At 52.3% G+C, this 18,150-nt stretch overlaps 1 protein-coding gene across 2 annotated transcripts in view; it reads right to left on the reverse strand.

The window, feature by feature from the left end:
* Positions 1-776: 776 nt before the first annotated feature.
* Slc9a8 (solute carrier family 9 member A8) overlaps positions 777-18,150 on the reverse strand; it is a 78,514-nt gene continuing 61,140 nt past the window's right edge. For both annotated transcript variants that reach the window (XM_047539078.1, XM_047539077.1), the window contains exons 11-16: positions 17,343-17,459; positions 12,569-12,651; positions 9,698-9,809; positions 7,008-7,228; positions 4,925-5,071; positions 777-4,197 (exon numbers count right to left, since the gene is read on the reverse strand). In XM_047539078.1, the coding sequence (XP_047395034.1) occupies positions 4,090-4,197; positions 4,925-5,071; positions 7,008-7,228; positions 9,698-9,809; positions 12,569-12,651; positions 17,343-17,459 (788 nt within the window). In that variant the 3' untranslated portion in view covers positions 777-4,089. The remainder of the gene's footprint in view (positions 4,198-4,924; positions 5,072-7,007; positions 7,229-9,697; positions 9,810-12,568; positions 12,652-17,342; positions 17,460-18,150) is intronic.

The following is an 18,150-nucleotide window of genomic DNA, read 5'->3' on the forward strand; positions in this document are numbered from 1 at the left end:
CTCCCCTTGGTGGCTGTGGTGGGATGGGACCAGGTGTAGGCCTGGAAGACTGGAGGCCGTGCTTCTGCCCCCGGAGTGGGGATCCGGCTGGTCTCATATCCAGTGCTCAGGGAGCTTCAGCTGAGCTTCGTAGGCCCAGCCACAGCACTGGCCACAGCCTCCCAGGAGGGGGACAGGCAGCTCCTTGGCTCTGTGGGCTCAGCGGAAATGGTTCCTGTTTTACTGTCAGGCAATGGCCGCCAGAGCTGCCATCGCCGGTGGCTTGCCACCAGCTTGGGAGATGAGCTCCTGTACTGTGAGAAGCCTTGGGCTGCCCATCGGACTTGGGTTCCTCCCTGGGGTGGCGGCAGGAACCAGATCCAGGACCCTGTCTCGCTAGGCCCTGCTGCCAGCCACTGCTGTGCTCACCGCTAGCCCAGAGAAGCTGGGCAGGCGTGGGCCCCGGGCGAGCCCAGGAGTGCAGGCCAAGCATCTGCAAAGGCATGCGAACAGGACACAGAAGCCACCTCTGATTCAGCAGCACTTTTATTTCTAAATAAATATCCAGTGACATGACTTTCCCACCCGTTCCTGACTCCCTACAGCCTGGAGAGACGAGCAGGGGCCCATCGCAGCCAGCACCACCACCACCCCTGGAGCCAGGGCCCTCAGTCCCCGCCCCAAGCACAGCCTGGTCCCCCAATGCTCCCTTTTTGTTTTGTTCCTTCTATTTATTGTTTTTTTTTGTTTTTGTTTTTGTTTTTTTCTTTTTTCCCCTCCCTGGGGTCCTTAAAAAAAAAAAAAAAAAAAAAAAAAAAACTTTAAACAAACCTTAATTTTTAGAGAAAATGACAAAAAAAACAAAAAAACCCAACCAGGACTCCTATTGGCTGTGAGACTAGAGCTGGCCTTGTGGGAACTGCAGCTGGAGGGTACTGTAGCCTCTGGTGGAAGCTGGGACCTCCCAACTGTCCCTCCCTTGTCATGTGCAAGTGGCTTCTTTCCTTTGGCCCACAGGCCTGCGGGGCTCACAGCAGGCTCCTGCCTGCAGAGCGGGAGCCCATGCCCTGGGTGAGGGCCAAGGTGCCTTCTGCCTCTGGGACTGCGGGGAAACGGGACGGGGCAGGCGATATTGGAAAGTCCTTCCTTCCGAGGCCCATGAACATGCATTTGAGAAACGGCAGGGACAGGAAGGAGCTGGCTCCTTTTTCTCTGGGAGCCTGTACCTCTCTGCCTGGGCCCTGGAGGTGGGTCCTGGGAGGACAACTAACAACTGCCCGCAGTGTCGGGAACATCTCAGATTTGGCTTCTATGCTCCAGCCAGCAGGGGAAACTGTGGTCGCATTTTGGAGGGAATGGGAGGGGACCTATTCTGCATTTAAAAATCCTGATCTACAGCAGAGCTGTGAGACCCTCCAGCTGGAGTCGGGCAACTCCACCCTGGGCCGTGCCGCCCCCTGGCCTGCAAAGCCAAGGGGACCCTGGCGGCAGACCCCCGGCAGAGGGCTCTGCCAAACGTGTGGGTCCATGAGAATGGGGACCCAGGACTCAGGGGGCCAGGTCTTGCCGAGGGCCCCCCACTTGTTCACCTTGCCATACCACCACACAAAGGCATCTGTGGCACATCGGGACCTCTGGGCTGACCTGGGCTGCCACAATCTGGGCCAGCAGGGCCCCACCAACAGCCCCACAGTGAAAGGGGTGGTGGCTTGGGGTGGGGACAGGAGGGCTTCAGGTCCTGGGCTGAGTGGCTGGGCACCACCCATGACTGAGCCATCCCAGCCTGGCCCAGCCCACAGCTGATTCCACCTTGGGAACTCAGGAAATGCTAGTTAGGAAAGAAGCCTCTCCTTATAAAAAGACTTCACACCCCAAGTCGCAGGGTGTGGTTATTCCAAGGGGTCCCACAACCACAAGAGAGGTGGCAATGGAGGGGCTGCCAGGGTGCAGCTCTGATGCAGCACGTCTTGGTTCACTGGCTACAGGGCCAGTGTTCCCGGGGGCCCTCACCTCACTCTAAAATAATACCTTCCAAGTGCCACAGCTGCTCTGTCCCTGGGCTAGGCCTGAAGCAGGCAGGATGGTAGAGCAAAGCTGGATACTTCAACATCTTCTACAGGTACAGCCCCAAATGATACCCCACCTGAAGAACATACCCCAGCACCTTCTGCTTACTACAAAGGTGAAGCAAGTCACCTTCATCTCTTGGGGTTGCTCTCCCAGGTTGCTAAACCCTCACTCACCAAAAGGGGGCAGAGAAGGCTCACAGGAGACCCAGGCCCCGCTGGTGGCGCCCAGAAAAGGCCCCACCCCTCACCCCAGCGAAGTCTGGTGGCCCTTCCACCAACCACAGATGCTCCCCACAGTGACATTCTCAGGTCTCAGCAAAAAGTGGGAGGCATAATGTGGCTGGGGCACTGGAGCTGGTGACAACAGTCTGAATTGAGAAGACTCCATCTCGTCTCATTCCTTAATCTATGAATTTAAGATTAAAAAAAGAAAATCTTGGCAAATTATTGAGCCTGCAAAACAACCTACATCTCTGATATCAGCCCCTGAATTTCAGGGGAGAAAGGAATTAGTTCTGGGCTGGGCTAAAGGGACAACTGGTCTCAGATCCCTGCCCACTCTCAGGTAAGGAAAAAGGTCCCCTCCCTCTGTATCCTCTTCTTCAACAGAAAAGAAATGGTGGAGACCAGAATCATGCAAGGCAGTGGCATGGCCTGAACAGTGGGGTCACGGTGTGGGACCCTAGGAAGGAAAAGCCGGCTTTAGCTCTGTGGAGTACAAACTTCCTTTCCACGCGGAAGAGCAAAGCACCTGCTTCTTGCCCCACCACCCTGACTGTGGCAAGTTCTGGGGCAAGGTGAGAAGTGGGGCTGGGGCCTGGCAAGAGTCCTAGCGGGCCTGAGGTCAGTTCTTCTGACATCCAGTCACACTGCCTGAGGCACGAGATGTGGGAATGTACCTGCTACCAGCCCAAGACCTGGGCCCAGAGTGTCCCACTGAGAGCCAATGACATGCACGTGATGAACTGAATCGCCTGAGGGTTCTGCTCTCCAGACCACCTGTGGATGGGCGCAGTCCAGCAGTTACGAAAAGGGCAGGTGGGAAGCGGGTGTGGGTCAGGAACTCCATTTCACGTGGACGCAGCTGGCAGCTCCTTATCCCGAGGTGGCAGGGGAGCCAGGGCCATGGGACGGTGCCTACTGGGTGAACTGTGCATGGGTACCTCTGGGTGGGGCGCCCACCCAGCAAGGGAGACGGACAGAAACCAAGATGGTAGAGACTGGAAGGAAGAGAACAGAACCCCGAACTGGATGAATAAGAACCGTGGAGCAGCGGGACCCAGTGAGGGAGACGGGACAGCTGGGGCAGCAGCTACCAGGCTCCTGGACTTGGTAAAAGTGCAAGAACTGAAACAGAATTCAGACAGCCATGGCTGGCCACAGACACTTTTCCAGCTTCTCTCTCCAGGGGGCGCTCTGACCCCGCAGAAGAGGCCCAAGGCCCCACCCTGAGACCCCAGGGCTGCAGCTTTCAACCAGGCTGTAAGAAGGGCCCAGCGTCGAGGTGGGCACCAGTGTAAACATTCACAGTATGCCCAAGAGGGCAGCAGCTGCCTGCCCGGGGAGACAGGCTGTGAGGTGCCAATCAGAGGTAAAGAAAAAGGGTCACTCAATTGTTCTTTCTCAGGGAGCACAGCAAACACCAGAGGGAGCGAGGAGTTCGAGCCTTCTGGGCGCTACTCCCCGCCAGCCCCCTGGGTTGTGATGAGGCCCTGACACCCAGTCTCCAGGCACAGTGTTCCCCGCAGGCCACGCTCCGACTCCTTGTCCAGGCAGGCAGCTCTCTGCAGGAGGCAGGGGGTGGCAGAGGCAGAAGGGAGCAGTACCTGTGGGGAGACCATTCCACTCTGTGGGTGAGAAGCCACGCTGGGTCGAGGCCCTGCTCGGTGAGGAGTGGGGAGAGGAGTGTTTCTGAAGCCTGGAGGATTCTGGCTGCACCTCACTCCATGTCTCATGTCCTGCAGAGCTGCCAGGTGCAAGTACTTCCAGGGCCACACGGGGTGTCTGTGGGCAGCGAGGCCCATCCTGGGCGCCGTGCGGGTCAGAACAGCTCCTGCTCGTCGTCCTCGGAGCCCGACGGGCCCTGGCGCACCTCCTCATACCACTTGTTGGTGAGGCTCTTCATCTGGATGCGCCCGTGGTGAAGGTCCTGGGCAGCAGATGAGAGAGCCTGGTGAGGGGAGGAAGGGGGCACCCGAGGGCCCCAGGGGCCTGAGAATAGGATGCAGGGAGTAGATGTAAGGACAGAAAGGAGGCACCTCTGTCCCTCAGCAACTCAGTGAGACCTTGCCTCAAAATGAAAAACTAAAAAGGGCCAAAGATGGAGCGCAGTGGTACGCGCCGACTCCATTCCTACACCCACAGAACAAAACAAAACCCCCGAGTCTCTAGATGCATCCACGTGTTGGCTGTGCCACCTCGTGGGGCTGCTTTTCCTGCTTGGGCCTCAGTTTCCCTAGATGTCAAGTGAGATCAGGGCTGCCCACTGCAGGACGCTGGAGATGGAAGGCAGTGACCATGAGCTTGTGCTGCATGGGTGGTTCCACACATGGACGGCTGTCACGTCGGCCTGGGGAGCGAAAGGTGCTGGGTGGCTGGAAGAGCCACAGCCCCAGCCCAGGGCAGCAGCCACACCCAGGAGCCTCGCACTGCGGGCACAGCCTGAGGCCCTGGGGGCCGAAACCATCAGGCAGGAGTGATGAGTGGCGTGAACAGGACTTTGTCAAGTGAGCACCACACATGCAGCAGCTGCCGCTCCTCGCACACCCCGCCGCAGGAGCGGCTCCCACGACACCCTCCCCACGACTCTCGGCCATCCATCATGGTCCTGAGGGGAGGCAAGGGACCCCAGCACACGTGGCTGATCCACTTCCCACCTCTTGTGTCAGCCTCCGCGTGAAGAAGGGGTTCAGGTACTTGGCGTCCAGCCACATGAAGCCCTTAAGGTCCTGCCGCCGGATGTAGTGGGCTTCATACTCCTCCTCCGTGAGCTCCGACAAGTGCTCAGACTCGATGGTGTTGCCCTGGGCGACAAGGCAGCCAGATGCCTCAGCTGGCACCAAGTGAATGCCCCACACCACTACCTAGAGCCTCCGCCCCCGGTCACCAGTGTCCCCAACCCTAAGTACACCTTACAACCAGGCAGGGTGAATGTGGGTAGTGTCAGCCTCCTGGGAGTCCACGGGAGGCAGGGCAGTCTGTAAGAACACCCTGGATGCCAGGGACCCTCCTGGTACAGCTAAGTCAGAGGCTTTGGTTCCAGCGAGGGCAGGCCACTGCCAGGCAAGTCAGAGCGGGAGGGTGGGAGGAAGAGCCCCAGGGAGTGGTGGGGAGGGGCAGTCTGGGAGCGAGGACTCAGGTCTCAGGGCACTGTGCATCTGCCTGCGCCCCAGGCCCCCAGCAGCACTGGAATGCAGGAGTTTCGGCTCTGCCAGAGGAACCTGGACGCAGCCACGGGAAGGCGCCTGCCGGTCAGCCGCCTCTCCCCCAGCAGGCACGCAGGTATGTGCTCGGAGTGGGGAGGAGGAGGAAGCGCCCTTTGACAAATGTGCAGCAGGCTTCCCACGCCCCGGCCCTCGTCAGAATCACCTGGAGGGCTTGTTAAACCTAGAAACACTGGGCAGGAACTGCAGTTTCTGTCTCAGAAAGTCTGGGGTGAGGCCTGAGAATATGCGTATCTAACACATTCCCAGTGATGCTGCTGGGCTGGGGACCCCAATGTGAGGACCACCAGAGTAGAAAGTGGTGGTTAGGAGTGCAGACCGTGGAAGCTGTGGGACCTCAGCTGTGTGAGTGCGGCTCTCCTGTGCCTCAGCATTCTCATCTGCAAAATGGGAGCCAGGAGAGTGTCTGCTTCCTGCAGGTACTCAGGACAGCCCGAGACAGTCACGTGCCTGCACCTGAGAGGGCCCGGCAACAGAGTCCCCACTGAGGATCCCTCCTGGCCCTCCTACAGTCAGCTCTCAGGTGGCAGCAGCAGCATTCTTTCAGGCTCCCCCAGACCTCCAAGACCCTAGTGTGAGGCCCAGTAGCCTTGTGACAAGCCTGCCATCCATTCTGATACCCACACACACGTTTGGCGATCCATGAGAGAATGTGTAAAGAATGAACAAGAACTAGCTGGGGGATGGGGTGGGGCAGAAAGGCCTGGGAGCGTGAGAAAGGTCCTGCAGAGCCCTGTCCGGGTCCCGGAGCTTTCTTCCAGCAGCATGTCCCTGGCTGAGGCTCAGTGTGGAGGCCTGAGGCCCAGGGTCATCAGGCCTCACCTCCACCGTTGGACCGGCAGGTAAAGTTTTCTGAGTCTTTGATGACTGACTAAAGTTACCAATGGCCTCAAATAAGGGAACTAGAAAGAGATGCATTTCCTGAAATGCGAGGGTGGGTTGCAAGAGCCAGCACGGGAGGCCAGGACGGTGACCCACTGTCAGCAGGCCTGGCTCGGCACAAGGGCCTGAGTCTGAAGACTGGGCAGGGAGGCCTGTGCTGTGAACCCAGAGGGCAGCCTGGTGGCAGGAGGTGGCTTGAAGGAAGCGGAGGTGGGCAGGGAAACAAGCCTCCGCCAGACTGCAGCTGGGCCCTGGACCCCTCCAGCCCCAAGCCGGGCCCTCCCTGGCCTCAGGTCCCCAACAAGTCTTCAGCAGATGCCAGGAATAGCATGATTTTGAAACTTTCCAGCCCTGGGTCCTGAGCGGTGGCTCGGCTATGGTCTCAGAGGGAAGCAGCGAGCTGGCCCACGGCCTCTGTAGCCCCAGGCAACCTTGAGTCTGGATAGCCCGTCCCCGACAGAGTGCCCTGCTGCAGAACCCTAGTCCCTTCTCAGTGCGGCACTACAGCACATGCGCACTGTGGGATGCAGGCAGCTCAGCCGCCCGTCTAGCCGCCCTGCCTCTGGCAGTGGGTGGGGATCCCCGTCCCATCAGACCCGCCCCGCCCCGCCCCACCCTGCCTGGCGGCACTGACCATCTTCTCTGTCTTGCTGAGGTTGACGTCCTTCTTGCTCCTGCGGCGCGCCTTGGCGTCCTCGATGTCCATGAGGCGGATGAGGGGCATGGTGCTGCCGCCCAGCAGCAGGATGGTGAAAAGCACGATGACGATGGTGGTGGTGCCGATCAGCTGCCGCTTCTCCATGGGCTCCAGGTCCAGGTGCAGGCTCAGGGCGTAGGGGATGGCCCCCCGCAGGCCTAGGGGCGGCAGGGTGGTCAGGGGAGAGCGGCAGCAGCTTCCCGCCAGGGTGTGCAACCACAGCCAGTGGGAAATGGTTAGAGCTGCAGCGGGGGCAGGGAGGGCAGGCGGCAGAGGAGCAGGGCCTGGGTGTGCCCCTCCTCCCCTCCACAGCTGCACAGACACCTGGTGCGGGGACGGGCCAGGCCACCAGGCACAGGTGTATGTGCAGGGAAGCCGCCAGGCCTGCCTCATGACAGCCGCTGCAGGCCAAGCCCGCGCCCTGCGCCCCAGGCCTAGTGCCAGGTGCTTTGCACACATCATCATCCAGCCTTCACAGAAAACCCTGCATGGCCATCGCCACTGTGCTGCAGGACACTGAGGAGCCAGGCCGCAGCACAGGTGTCCCACCGGGGCCCACAGTGCCCAGGCACCCTCATATCTGAGGAGTTGTCTTGCAGTGCTGATGGGGCTCTGGCTGCCAGGGGTGGCGACAGGCTCCTGGGGCATGACAGAGCTGTGGACTGAGCTGAGACAGCCCTTTACTCTGTCAGAAGCTTCCCGACTGCCCTGGCGCCAGAGCCAGACACCAGGAGCCGGGCCCAGCCCTTGGGAGCTCCCAGAATGGCTGGGAGGAGACTAAACGGGGACTTGTGAGGTGCCGAGTGCCAGAGACAGGGAGGGCAGGGACAGCGACAGCCACAGGGCCGCTGCAGCGCTTGCATCTGGATGGCCAAGCTGCTGAGGCAGCCCGGGTCCAGCATGAGCACCACACCTGCACTGGGTGGTGCGGGGGGCATGTGCAGGGTGAATCGAGGACGAAGAGACCTGGTGTGTGTGACGTGCAGCACGTGCGCAGCCGGCCAGGGCTGCAAGCCTCGCCTGTGACTGAACCCACGGACAGAGAGGTGGGCGGGCAGGAAGCTGTCTCCGGGGGACCCCACGACAGCCAGGGAGGCGGTCAGCAAGAGGGCTGTTTAGAGGGTGCTGGATGAACGCGGAGGCCGAGGCCAGGACGGGTGAGCTCCCCGTCAGTGCGGGCCTCACTGCACGCCATCGGGCTGGGCTGTGTCCTGAGGTCTGTGCGGGAGAGCTGGGGTCGGGTGGGAGCCTGAGGAGACCCCACAGGGGAGGAGGGCAAGGAGTCTGCAGGCCTCAGGCAGGTGGGGAGGAAGAGGGAGCCCAAAGCCCATGAGTGGGCTAGGATGGGACGACTGGGCCTAGCAGGTCTGGCTGCAGGCGGTCTCCGGTGAGCAGGCCAAGACCAGTCCCAGTGGGCTGGACAGGAGATGGAGGAGTGGAGGAGTGAGTGAGGGTGGCTCACCCCAGGTGGCATGATGGAAGGAGGGTGGGACGGGGCTGAGTTGAAGGCGATGGTTTTCTGCCGGGAAAGAGAAGAGGTCTGGACACCGAAATGCCTACGGAGGAGCCAGCAGACAAGGGCAAACTCCTCAAAGACTTGGAGGAAGAGCCTGTGAGGAGCCAGCTGGCCTCACCCCAAAGACCCCCACTCCCCCAGGGGCTCTCTTCCTGCCCCTCTCCCAAGACTTTACAAAATATCTGATGCAGTTCTTGGGTTTTCTTGGAGATTTTCAAGACCTTGGATCAATTACTCCAGGGTTTTTCTTCATGGGCAAAAAGGAATAAAAAACCGAGTTTCTCTCGCTTTATGAGTACATGCATATATACACACACATCAAACATACACGTATTTTTGAAAAAAGAAATCTAAGACAAATTTACATTTGTGCTGTTGGAGAGAACACCATAAAGCATGTTGATATATTCAACCCTCATGGAAATGTTTCGATTATACTATTTAAACAAGAAAGCACAGAGAACTCTATGTATTACTCAAAAATATATTTAAAGATGCCTAAGGATCCGGTTCTTTAGGAGCCAAAGGTTTACGGAATCATTTCCATCCTTGAGAAAGTAGAGAAATATGATGGAACGGCAGTTGGAACATTGAAATGAAAGTGACAGAATTTTGTGACTGAAGGAAAAAACACCCAGTGTTAGCATGCAGGGCTGGGTGTGGCTGGTGGCAGATGGGCCTGGGCTCCAACCCCAGCCCTGGAAAGACAAGAATCGCAGGTGGTTCGTGAGAATTTTAACTTCCACCTCTTTTATTTTGAGCCATTATTACTTCAGCCTAGTCCTGGTTATCCCTGGGCTCCCTGGCCTGTCCGGGAGGCGGGTAGACAAAGGAAGGGCACATCCTGGCTTTGCCTCCTGTGGTCCCTGGATCCCAAGCATGTCCTCTGTCCTCCAGGACCCTGGGCTTCCTTATCTGCACTGCACAGCACTGTGGCTAGGGTGCCATCTGATAGGGGCCTGGCTTACAGTAGGTGCCCGTTAAAGGGCAGCTTGTATGAACTTTGGCTCACGAGGTTTTCCAGGTTCTAGTAGGTGACTTGAGGTTCTCCCCGCCTGTATGCACCATGATTACAAATGTCTGTCATTCACTTACTCAAGATTTGACTTACCACTAAACCACATGATGAACATCATCTTTGGGGTGATTTTATGATCACGGAAGAAGTTCAGGAGGTAGGAGAGAGGGAAGATGTTGACGGCTCTGCCGAACAGTACGAGCACCTGTTAGAGCAGAAAGCGAGTCTCAGACGAAAACGTCGGCTTCTTCAAGTGGACGCTTGCCCACGTCAGCGCAGACCCCATACACAGCGTCACCACCCAGCCAGCCCGTAGGCCAGGAAAGGTACAAATGGCGCAAGGCCAGGCCAGAGACGGTTTCTACACCTGGATGGGGCTGTGTGTGGTACCTTTCCCCTGGGATTACAGGCATGCGCCACTACACCTGATTTCAAAGTCGGAAGAGAGGGCCAATGGTGTCAACAGGGCTTTGGTAATGACAGCAGAGCAAATGTCAAGAGGCCTTGCAGAAACATCCAGAGAGTGACGTCAAGGCAACCTGACTCCGAAGGTGCCAGCCCGGGACAGGTCTGTGCTAATCTCCCCACTGGACAGGCTCTGGAGGGACAGTGCTCCTACTTCTCTCACAGGGACAAGGAGGGAAGGATGAGTGTTTCTGGGCAAGGAAACACTGCTCTTTGAGCAAAAGGAAAATGGAGTACATTCTACAAGGAGGCCATGTACACACGGCCTAGCCAGTTGCTACGGCTTTTGGTTCCTACCATCTCCAAAAGCATTTCAGTCTTATAAAATAGAGCTGAGTAGGCTGGGCTGGGTGTAGCCCAGTGGCCGCGTGCTTACTTAGCATGAACAAGGCCCAGATCCTTAGTACTGCAAAAATGACAAGATGAAAAACCAAACAAACAAAATATGGCTTTATGTAAAGCTTAAATCTTATCCAAGTGAATCTGTAGAACTATTAATTTATTTTCATTTTCATCTTGGTCCTCACCAAAACTAACTTGAAAGAATGATACACACATGCACATATTGTTTATGTTAACAAACATGAACTGAATGTGCCTTGGGTGGTGTGCCTTGGAGGGTCAAGGGAATTGACTGTTCCCAATTATCGAACGTTCCAGTGCCAGGAGGTGCTAAACATTTCACATGCATCATATCTGGCTATATTTACATCTTGTAGCAATCTTATGAAGTAGGTGATATTGTCTCCATTTTATAGACAAGGAAACCAGGGCATAGAGAGTTTAGGAACTGGTTGAAGCTGACCGGGTAGGAAGAGGTTTAAGTTGTAAACCTGGTGCAGACCCCAAAGTCCACAGTCTAGACCACTGAGCTGAGTCTGAATAAAACAGGGGCTCTGCTGGCCATGGGGCCAGTCTGTGTCCAGTGCCCGGGGAAACTGAGCCACTACCTGGGGCGTCCTCCTATTTTCCTCCCTACCCATGGCTGATACAGTCACCTCCCAGGTTCACCATGAAACCCAATCTCAGCTCCTACACTTGTGTTTCAGGTTTGACCAAAGGTGGCCCCCTTTATCCAGGGACAACAGTGACGACTATTGTACTTTCTATCAAAGGCTTTTGCTGCTTTTCTCTTGTCCTGAAACCTGAGTTTAGAGGACAGACAATGGAGAGACTGCAACGAGTTCTTGCCAATTGAAAAGTAGAAAAAAGAACCCAGATGGCAAGGAGGACATCTTTTCCCTTAGGGTTCCTTATCTTCTCAATGGCTGTCTCCCGTGTGCCAAACAGGTAGTCCTTACCAGTTTGCACATGACAGGTGACAGTGCTTTAAAAAGTCTGCTTCCTAACAAGCTGGGTTGTAAGTGGAATTGGCAATAAAAGTTAACAGAAAACAAATTATGATGTATCCAGCAGGAAGGTGTGGAATTAGTTGTGGGGCCTTGGGCTGAGGGATGAGCTCAATCTGAAGGAACAGAGACCAAAGGAGGAACACAGGCAAGGGATCTGGAGATGTCTGGCCAAATGCCCAAATGCCAGAGGTCACTGATGTCACTTGAATCAGATGCTTGAGGGAGCTGGACCTTTCTTTTAAATACTAAACATTTCCCCATCCCATTCCCTAAAAGGATTTGATTCTGCTGCAGATGATTACATTTCTCTTTTCCTTATTTATTAATTGTACTGGGGACTGAACCCAGGGATGCTTTACCACTGAGCTATACACCCAGCCCCTTTTATTTTCTATTTTGAGACAGGGTCTCACCAAGTTGCTGAGGCTGGCCCTGAACTTGTGCTCCTCCTGCTTCAGTCTCCTGAGTCACTAGGATCACAGGAATGTGCCACTGTGCCCAGCTTCTCTTTTCTTTTTTAAAGGTGTATTCTAGTTGTTTTACTGTCACCCCCCCAGCTCAATTATAACCCTGTTTCCACATCATAAGCAGCACCGGGTGATTCCTAGGAAATCACCCAGGGTCTGGTGAACTTTATTTTAACCAGTGCTAACGTCCTACTTTAAACAGGCATATTTGAAAAAACCAAATGGCAGTAAGAAGGTAGTACCTTCATTATAAATTATTTAGAAAAAGAATAAAGGAAAAAAAATTGTCCCCATGTTAATAACTTCTGTGAACATTTGTCAGTATTTTCTATTTTCTACACATAAAATTTATACATGTCATGACTGGTGACAGAATCAATTTTGAAATTTGCTTTTATCATCTAACATGAAATCATATAAATTTGTACTTCTTAGAGGAGACCATAAATTCAAGTGCACTGCAAATTAAAAACTATGTGAAAGTCCTTTTCCAGGGTTATTCAGTCACTTAATTTCCCCCCTTTCCCTCTTGCATGTGATTTTCAACAAAAGAGACTTTAAACAGAAGTGTGTCTATGTAGCTGTTGACTCTGAACAGTTAACAGTTACATAAATGAATCCAGAACATGTTACTGATCTACAAATAAGTATTTAAATAAAAAAACAAGGAAAATACTTACTATGCACCAGATGACAAAGGAAATTTCAAACTTGTGAGGGAAACTAAAAATGGACAGGCCAAGAAATGCAAACACACATGTTTCTGAAACAAACCAAAGAATGGATTATTCAGCCCCAACTATTTTCTTCCAATTTATCGCTACACTGTTAAGCAAACATGCACAAGTCATGAGCTAATAAGACACAGTCTTCGTTTTCTGGAAAACATTGCAACCAATATTTTGGTCAAACTGTATTTGGATTTTTTCTTTCCCATCACACTAGCAACACCACACGCTATATTCCAGAATCTCCCATGGTAATGAGCCAACTGTCAAATTCTTATTTAAATAAACACCATCCCACCCGGAAGATGATAAACCGAATCTGCCCCTTTGCCCAGCACTGTCATTAGCAAGAATCCTGACAGCGGCAAAGTGGCAAAAATTCAGAGCAAATGGCTGCAGGCAGCAGATGACAAGCGTGAAAGGGCCTTTGGTTAGCTACCCGCCAGTGCGACAAAGTCAAGGGAGAACTAGACATATTTAACGCTGCCGCCAGGGTTAGAATGCAGCCTGAGCCCAGCGGGACTTGCAGGAAGAGATCCGTTTCCAGCTCTTGGCTTTGCTCCACAAAGCAAACGAGCACCGACTTCCTGTGTAAGGCAGTCACTTGTGTATTTTAAGGAAAAGCACCTTATAAATTTCTGGGCGCCCTGCTTAAACTATGATGTTCTCCAGAACAGCCTAATAATTAGGGAGACATGGACCATATTTTAAAATAGCTGAACATCATAAAGCATTAAAACTGTTTAAAAACATTTCAGCAATGTTTCTTCTTCAAATGTGAATCTTTTTTTTTTCTTTCTGTGCACACTGAGGATTAAACCCAGGTCCTCACACAAGACAAGCCAAGTTCTCTACCACTGAGCTACACCCCAGCCAAATGTATCTCTCTCTCTTTTTTTTTTTTAATATACATATACTTTATTGATATATATAAAATTAGAAGTGCAGTCTTTAAAAAAGAAAACAAAGGATTTAGAATGTTGTCTAAAAGAAAAATATATTCGATATGTAATATATATGCCAATTACCGTCATTGTTTTACATTGTGTGTATATATGCATATATATGTATTGAAATAGCACACTGTACACCATAAATATGTACAATTATATATCAATTAAAATGTTTTAAATCAAATAAATAATAAAAATGCTGTTCCTCAAAAATAAGGAGAAGAAAAAAGAAAGTGAACTATGTAGTCACCAGGTTGCATAAGAAATCTTCTAACATCAAAAAAGAAATTATGGGTCTCTTCACATACCTGTATTGCATTTACTTGTTTACAATGCTAGAAAGAAATATCCTTACTTTTTGTAAACCTCAAGTGTACCCCTTGTGGTTGTAAACAGCTTTTACTTGAAAAGGAGTTTGGAGCCAGCTGTTGAGAAGGACTAACATGACCATACCTTTCTTCATGGACCAGGTGTACTGTCCATGCTCACCAAGAGTTCTCTGGTTTCTTTTTTCTTCTCACACTCATCCCACACAGACCACCTTTCTCTCCAGTGTTGACCTACACACTCACTGACCCTACCAGATGCTGCTGCCAGAGTCAATAGCTACTGTATGCTCCCCCAAGTTTCAGGAGTGAGTACACAAGACTTGGATCTGGGTATAATAGGGAGGCAGGACCAAAGAAAGTCTCAGAGCAAAAGGTCTTTACACTTGAGACTTGGTCTTTAGAAAACATATAGATTTTAGCATTAACTGGCTGCTTTCTAAAATGCTTCTTGAAAGTCCCATATTCTGATAAACCTATGATGCCTTTAAAAGATACATAAGCAATAGTTTTATTGCTTTTCTAAGAGAAGCCAGGTACAGTGGCCCATGTCTGTAATCCCAGCAACTTGGGAGGCTACGACAGGAGGCCTGATCCTCAGCAATGTAGTTAGAACCTGTCTAAAAAACAAAAACAAAAGCAAACAAACAAACAAAAAGAGCTAGGGATATAGCTCAGTGGTAAAGCACCCCTGGGTTCAATTCTTAGTATTGAAAAATTTTAAAAAAATTTTTTAAGTTCACCAGAAATTTAGAGTATTTGACTTGAAGTAAAGGGAGTTCCAAGAGTTCAAAGCTATATTAAAGAATTTCAAATTTATGCTAAGTGGGTGGAGCTCAGTGGTAAAGCACGTGCGTGCATGCATGAGGCCCTGGGTACCATCCCTGGCACCACACATAGAGACAGACAGAAGTTCAAAGTCAAACTCATTATGTCAGTGTTAGCTCTTTTTCATTCCAAATACTGTTATTTACTATGAGTTCTCCCAACAAAACCAATATGCTTGCACTGATGAATCATTCTGTAACTATGCTTCCTTCACCAGGAAAGAGACTTATAAGCCAGCATACTACAGAAGCTGTCTCAAAATGACCTCCATTCTACTATGTGTTAGAGTGCATGGCTGGTCCTGTGTGTGTGTGAGAGACAGAGAGAGAGAGAGAGAGAGGCTGAGGAACACCTTTGCTTGTCTCTGAATCTGCCTTTTAATTTGAGAACTGGATTCTTTAAATTAACAGACCATAGACTATAGGAGATTTCTTCATGTTGTCAGAAAGGATTTCATCCACACAGCAAGAATCCACCTGTTTTGTATATGTGTTAAGTGTAGAAAAAATTGGAGCTGTACTTCAGGCAAGGAGGACAGTCAGAGCTGATGAGGTGCATTGTTCTGTCTGACCCACAGGGAAGATTTGCCTTGTCACTTGTCTTTCCAGATCTCTGACTCATAATAGTGCTGAGTATTCATTAAATCAATAATCAATCCAAGCTCTTCATTTTGTTCTCAAAGTTGCTTAAAAAGATTCAGAGGAAAAAGGGTTCTTCTGGAGCAAGTTTTGCTTCAAAACTCTTTTGCAAAGGAACTTTGAAAGCAATGAATCAAGTCACAGTCATGCTGTCCAACTGGGAAATAGTCTTTCCCCCTTTCCGGGATGCGGTTTTCGGCCCTTCCTCTTTGCTGAGGGACATCCAGAAAAGTCGCATCCTGGGCCTGCCACTGCGGACGTAATGCTGCCCACCCAATGCCAAGCGGGTCAAGGCCGTCAGTCTAGCATCCTCGGTGCTGGAACAAGATGCTGGGTCGGGAGTGCGCCAGGCATCTACCCAAAGCCCCAAATGTATATCTTTTAAACTTTTTAAATTTTTTGGGGGGGCTACCGGGGATCGAACTCAGGGGCACTCGGTCACTGAGCCACATCCCCAGCTCTATGTTTTGTGTTTTATTTAGAGACAGGTTTTCACTGAGTTACTTAGTGCCTTGCTCTTGCTGAGGCTGGCTTTGAACTTGTGATCCTCCTGCCTCAGTCTCCTGAGCCACTGGGATTATAGGTGTGTGCCACTGCACCTGGCCCTTTTTAAGTTTTTTAAATTTGAGAAAGGGTCTCGCTAAGTTGCTGGGGCTGACCTCGAACTTGCAATCCGCCAAATTGGGCAATAATACTCATCATTATCATACTTGAAGTTTTTTCTTATCTATTAAATATTTTTGTGATCTTTTCAAATATGCACATTTAGAACACATTCATATTTACTTTGTTTTCCCCTGGCAGCCTTAATTATAGTACATGGACATATCATGGTTAACCCACCCTCTGCAGATGAATATTTAGACTATTTCTACTTGATATGACAAGCTACAACTAACATCCCTGCGCACAGGTTAAATTCCTGATATTGGAAATTGCCTGGCCCAAGGAGCCTGTGCCTTTTACATTTAGGCAGATACTGCAGATGACGCTCCAAGAGATGGCCCCTCCCACACTGACTTCCATTCACCCCGCAGAACTGAGTATCACCAATTTGCCAATTTGCTTAAAAGTTGCCAATCTGATAGGTACCAAATAGAATTTCCTGGATGTTTTGCTCTAGGTTCCTGTAACTTTGAAGATGAGGTCAGAATCTTTAGCCTTGGCTTTTAAAGAGGAACATTGTGGAATAAATACCCACTGGCCTTGGGATAAAGAGGCCTGGCTGCCAGCACCGATTCTTGACAGAAGGCCATCTGGCCTCTCCTCACCTGAGCCTCCTTGTCTCCACATGGCCAGCCCCCCTCCTGGAGCATGATGGGGAACTAGTGCTTCAGAATGAGCCAGGGGATACTGGTGATGACAGCTGGGCACAGTAATTCGGGGCTGGCTTAAAGGGACAGTGTGACTGGCTCTTTCATTCCAGGTATGAACCAGGGAGGAGATAAGGGAGAGGTCCGAGTGTGGGGGAACCAGAGCCCAAGCTGAAACTGCCCTTCAGGGTCTAGCCCAGCCCAGCATGGGATCCCCAACTGCGTCCCTCAGGATGGCCCTGTGGAGGAAGGGCTCCATGGACGAGCCTGGGAATGCTGGAACTATACCCCCTCAGAAACCCGAGATGCCCTTGTGCTCACAGCCTGCTACCCTCACCCCAGGATCTCTGGAACTTGTCTTTCGCCATGGAACTCTTGGCATCTAACCCTCTCCAATATCATTTCCGGGGAGTTTTTGGAAATGTCCCTTCCATACACTAGAAACACACATCACAAATATTCAGTGAGTGGGCCCCGCTGTGTGCTCAGGAGTGAGGCTTGCTTTATGGTGGTGCAGTCAGGGCAAGAGCACAGACGAGGGGCCCAGCACCTGGTGTGGAGGAGCCTGCTGTCCTGCTGCCAGGGGAACTGCCACTGACCCCCACCACAGGGCAGGAAGTCCACCACTGAGGGATGGGCCCATGCGCCCGCCACCAGGGAGGACTCACCGCACAAGAAGGCCACGGTCCGCAGGGTTTGCTGCATGAGGATCTGGGTGACCGGGGAGAGGTTATGGTGCGTGTAGTGTGACATCACGATGCCCGAGAACAGGATGGCCATGATGCCTGGAGAGGGTCAGAGAGGCAGAGACATGAGCAGCGGCACAGCTCTGCGATGGGGTGCCCGAGTCAGGCGGCACACTCCTACCAGCCCCAGAGCCTGGGGCATTAGGGCTTTCAGGAAAAAGGACAAGAAAATAATACGTGAGGCCTCGCCTCACGGGGCTGCCAGGAAACAAGGGCCCCTCGCTCTCCAGTACCAGCTTGGGCAGTGGCCTCCCTTCTCGAAGCCTCAGCTTGCTCAGCAGGTACTGGCACCAGCAGTGCCCACTCACGAGCTGCCAGCAGGGCAAGTGAACACGAACCACACACAGTGCCCCCAGTACCAGGCCTCACCAGGTGTGTGCCACCAATGCCATCCAGGGACGTGAGGGGGCAGGTGAAGCTCGGGGAGCAGAGAGCCTAAGGATAAGGAGAAGGGGCAGCTTGGGGTGGGCTTTCTAAATACTTCTCCTTAACTTTGAATTCTCCCGTAACCATCAAACATGGAGACGTGCTACTGAAAAAGGTAACACATCTCTTCTTCAAAGCCCTCCATGATCCATGGCCTGCCGTGCCTGCTCAGGTTCTGCGTGTCCATGTCTGTCCCCTGCCCTGCACCCTCCTCAGGCACTTGGCTCTGGCTATTCTCAGCTCATCCCCGTCCAGGTAGCAGGAAAGGGCTCTCCATGTCAAGTAAGGACGCCGGTGTTTCAAA

The sequence above is a fragment of the Sciurus carolinensis genome, chromosome 2 (assembly GCF_902686445.1).
Source record: "Sciurus carolinensis chromosome 2, mSciCar1.2, whole genome shotgun sequence".
In the NCBI taxonomy this organism is placed as follows: domain Eukaryota; kingdom Metazoa; phylum Chordata; class Mammalia; order Rodentia; family Sciuridae; genus Sciurus; species Sciurus carolinensis.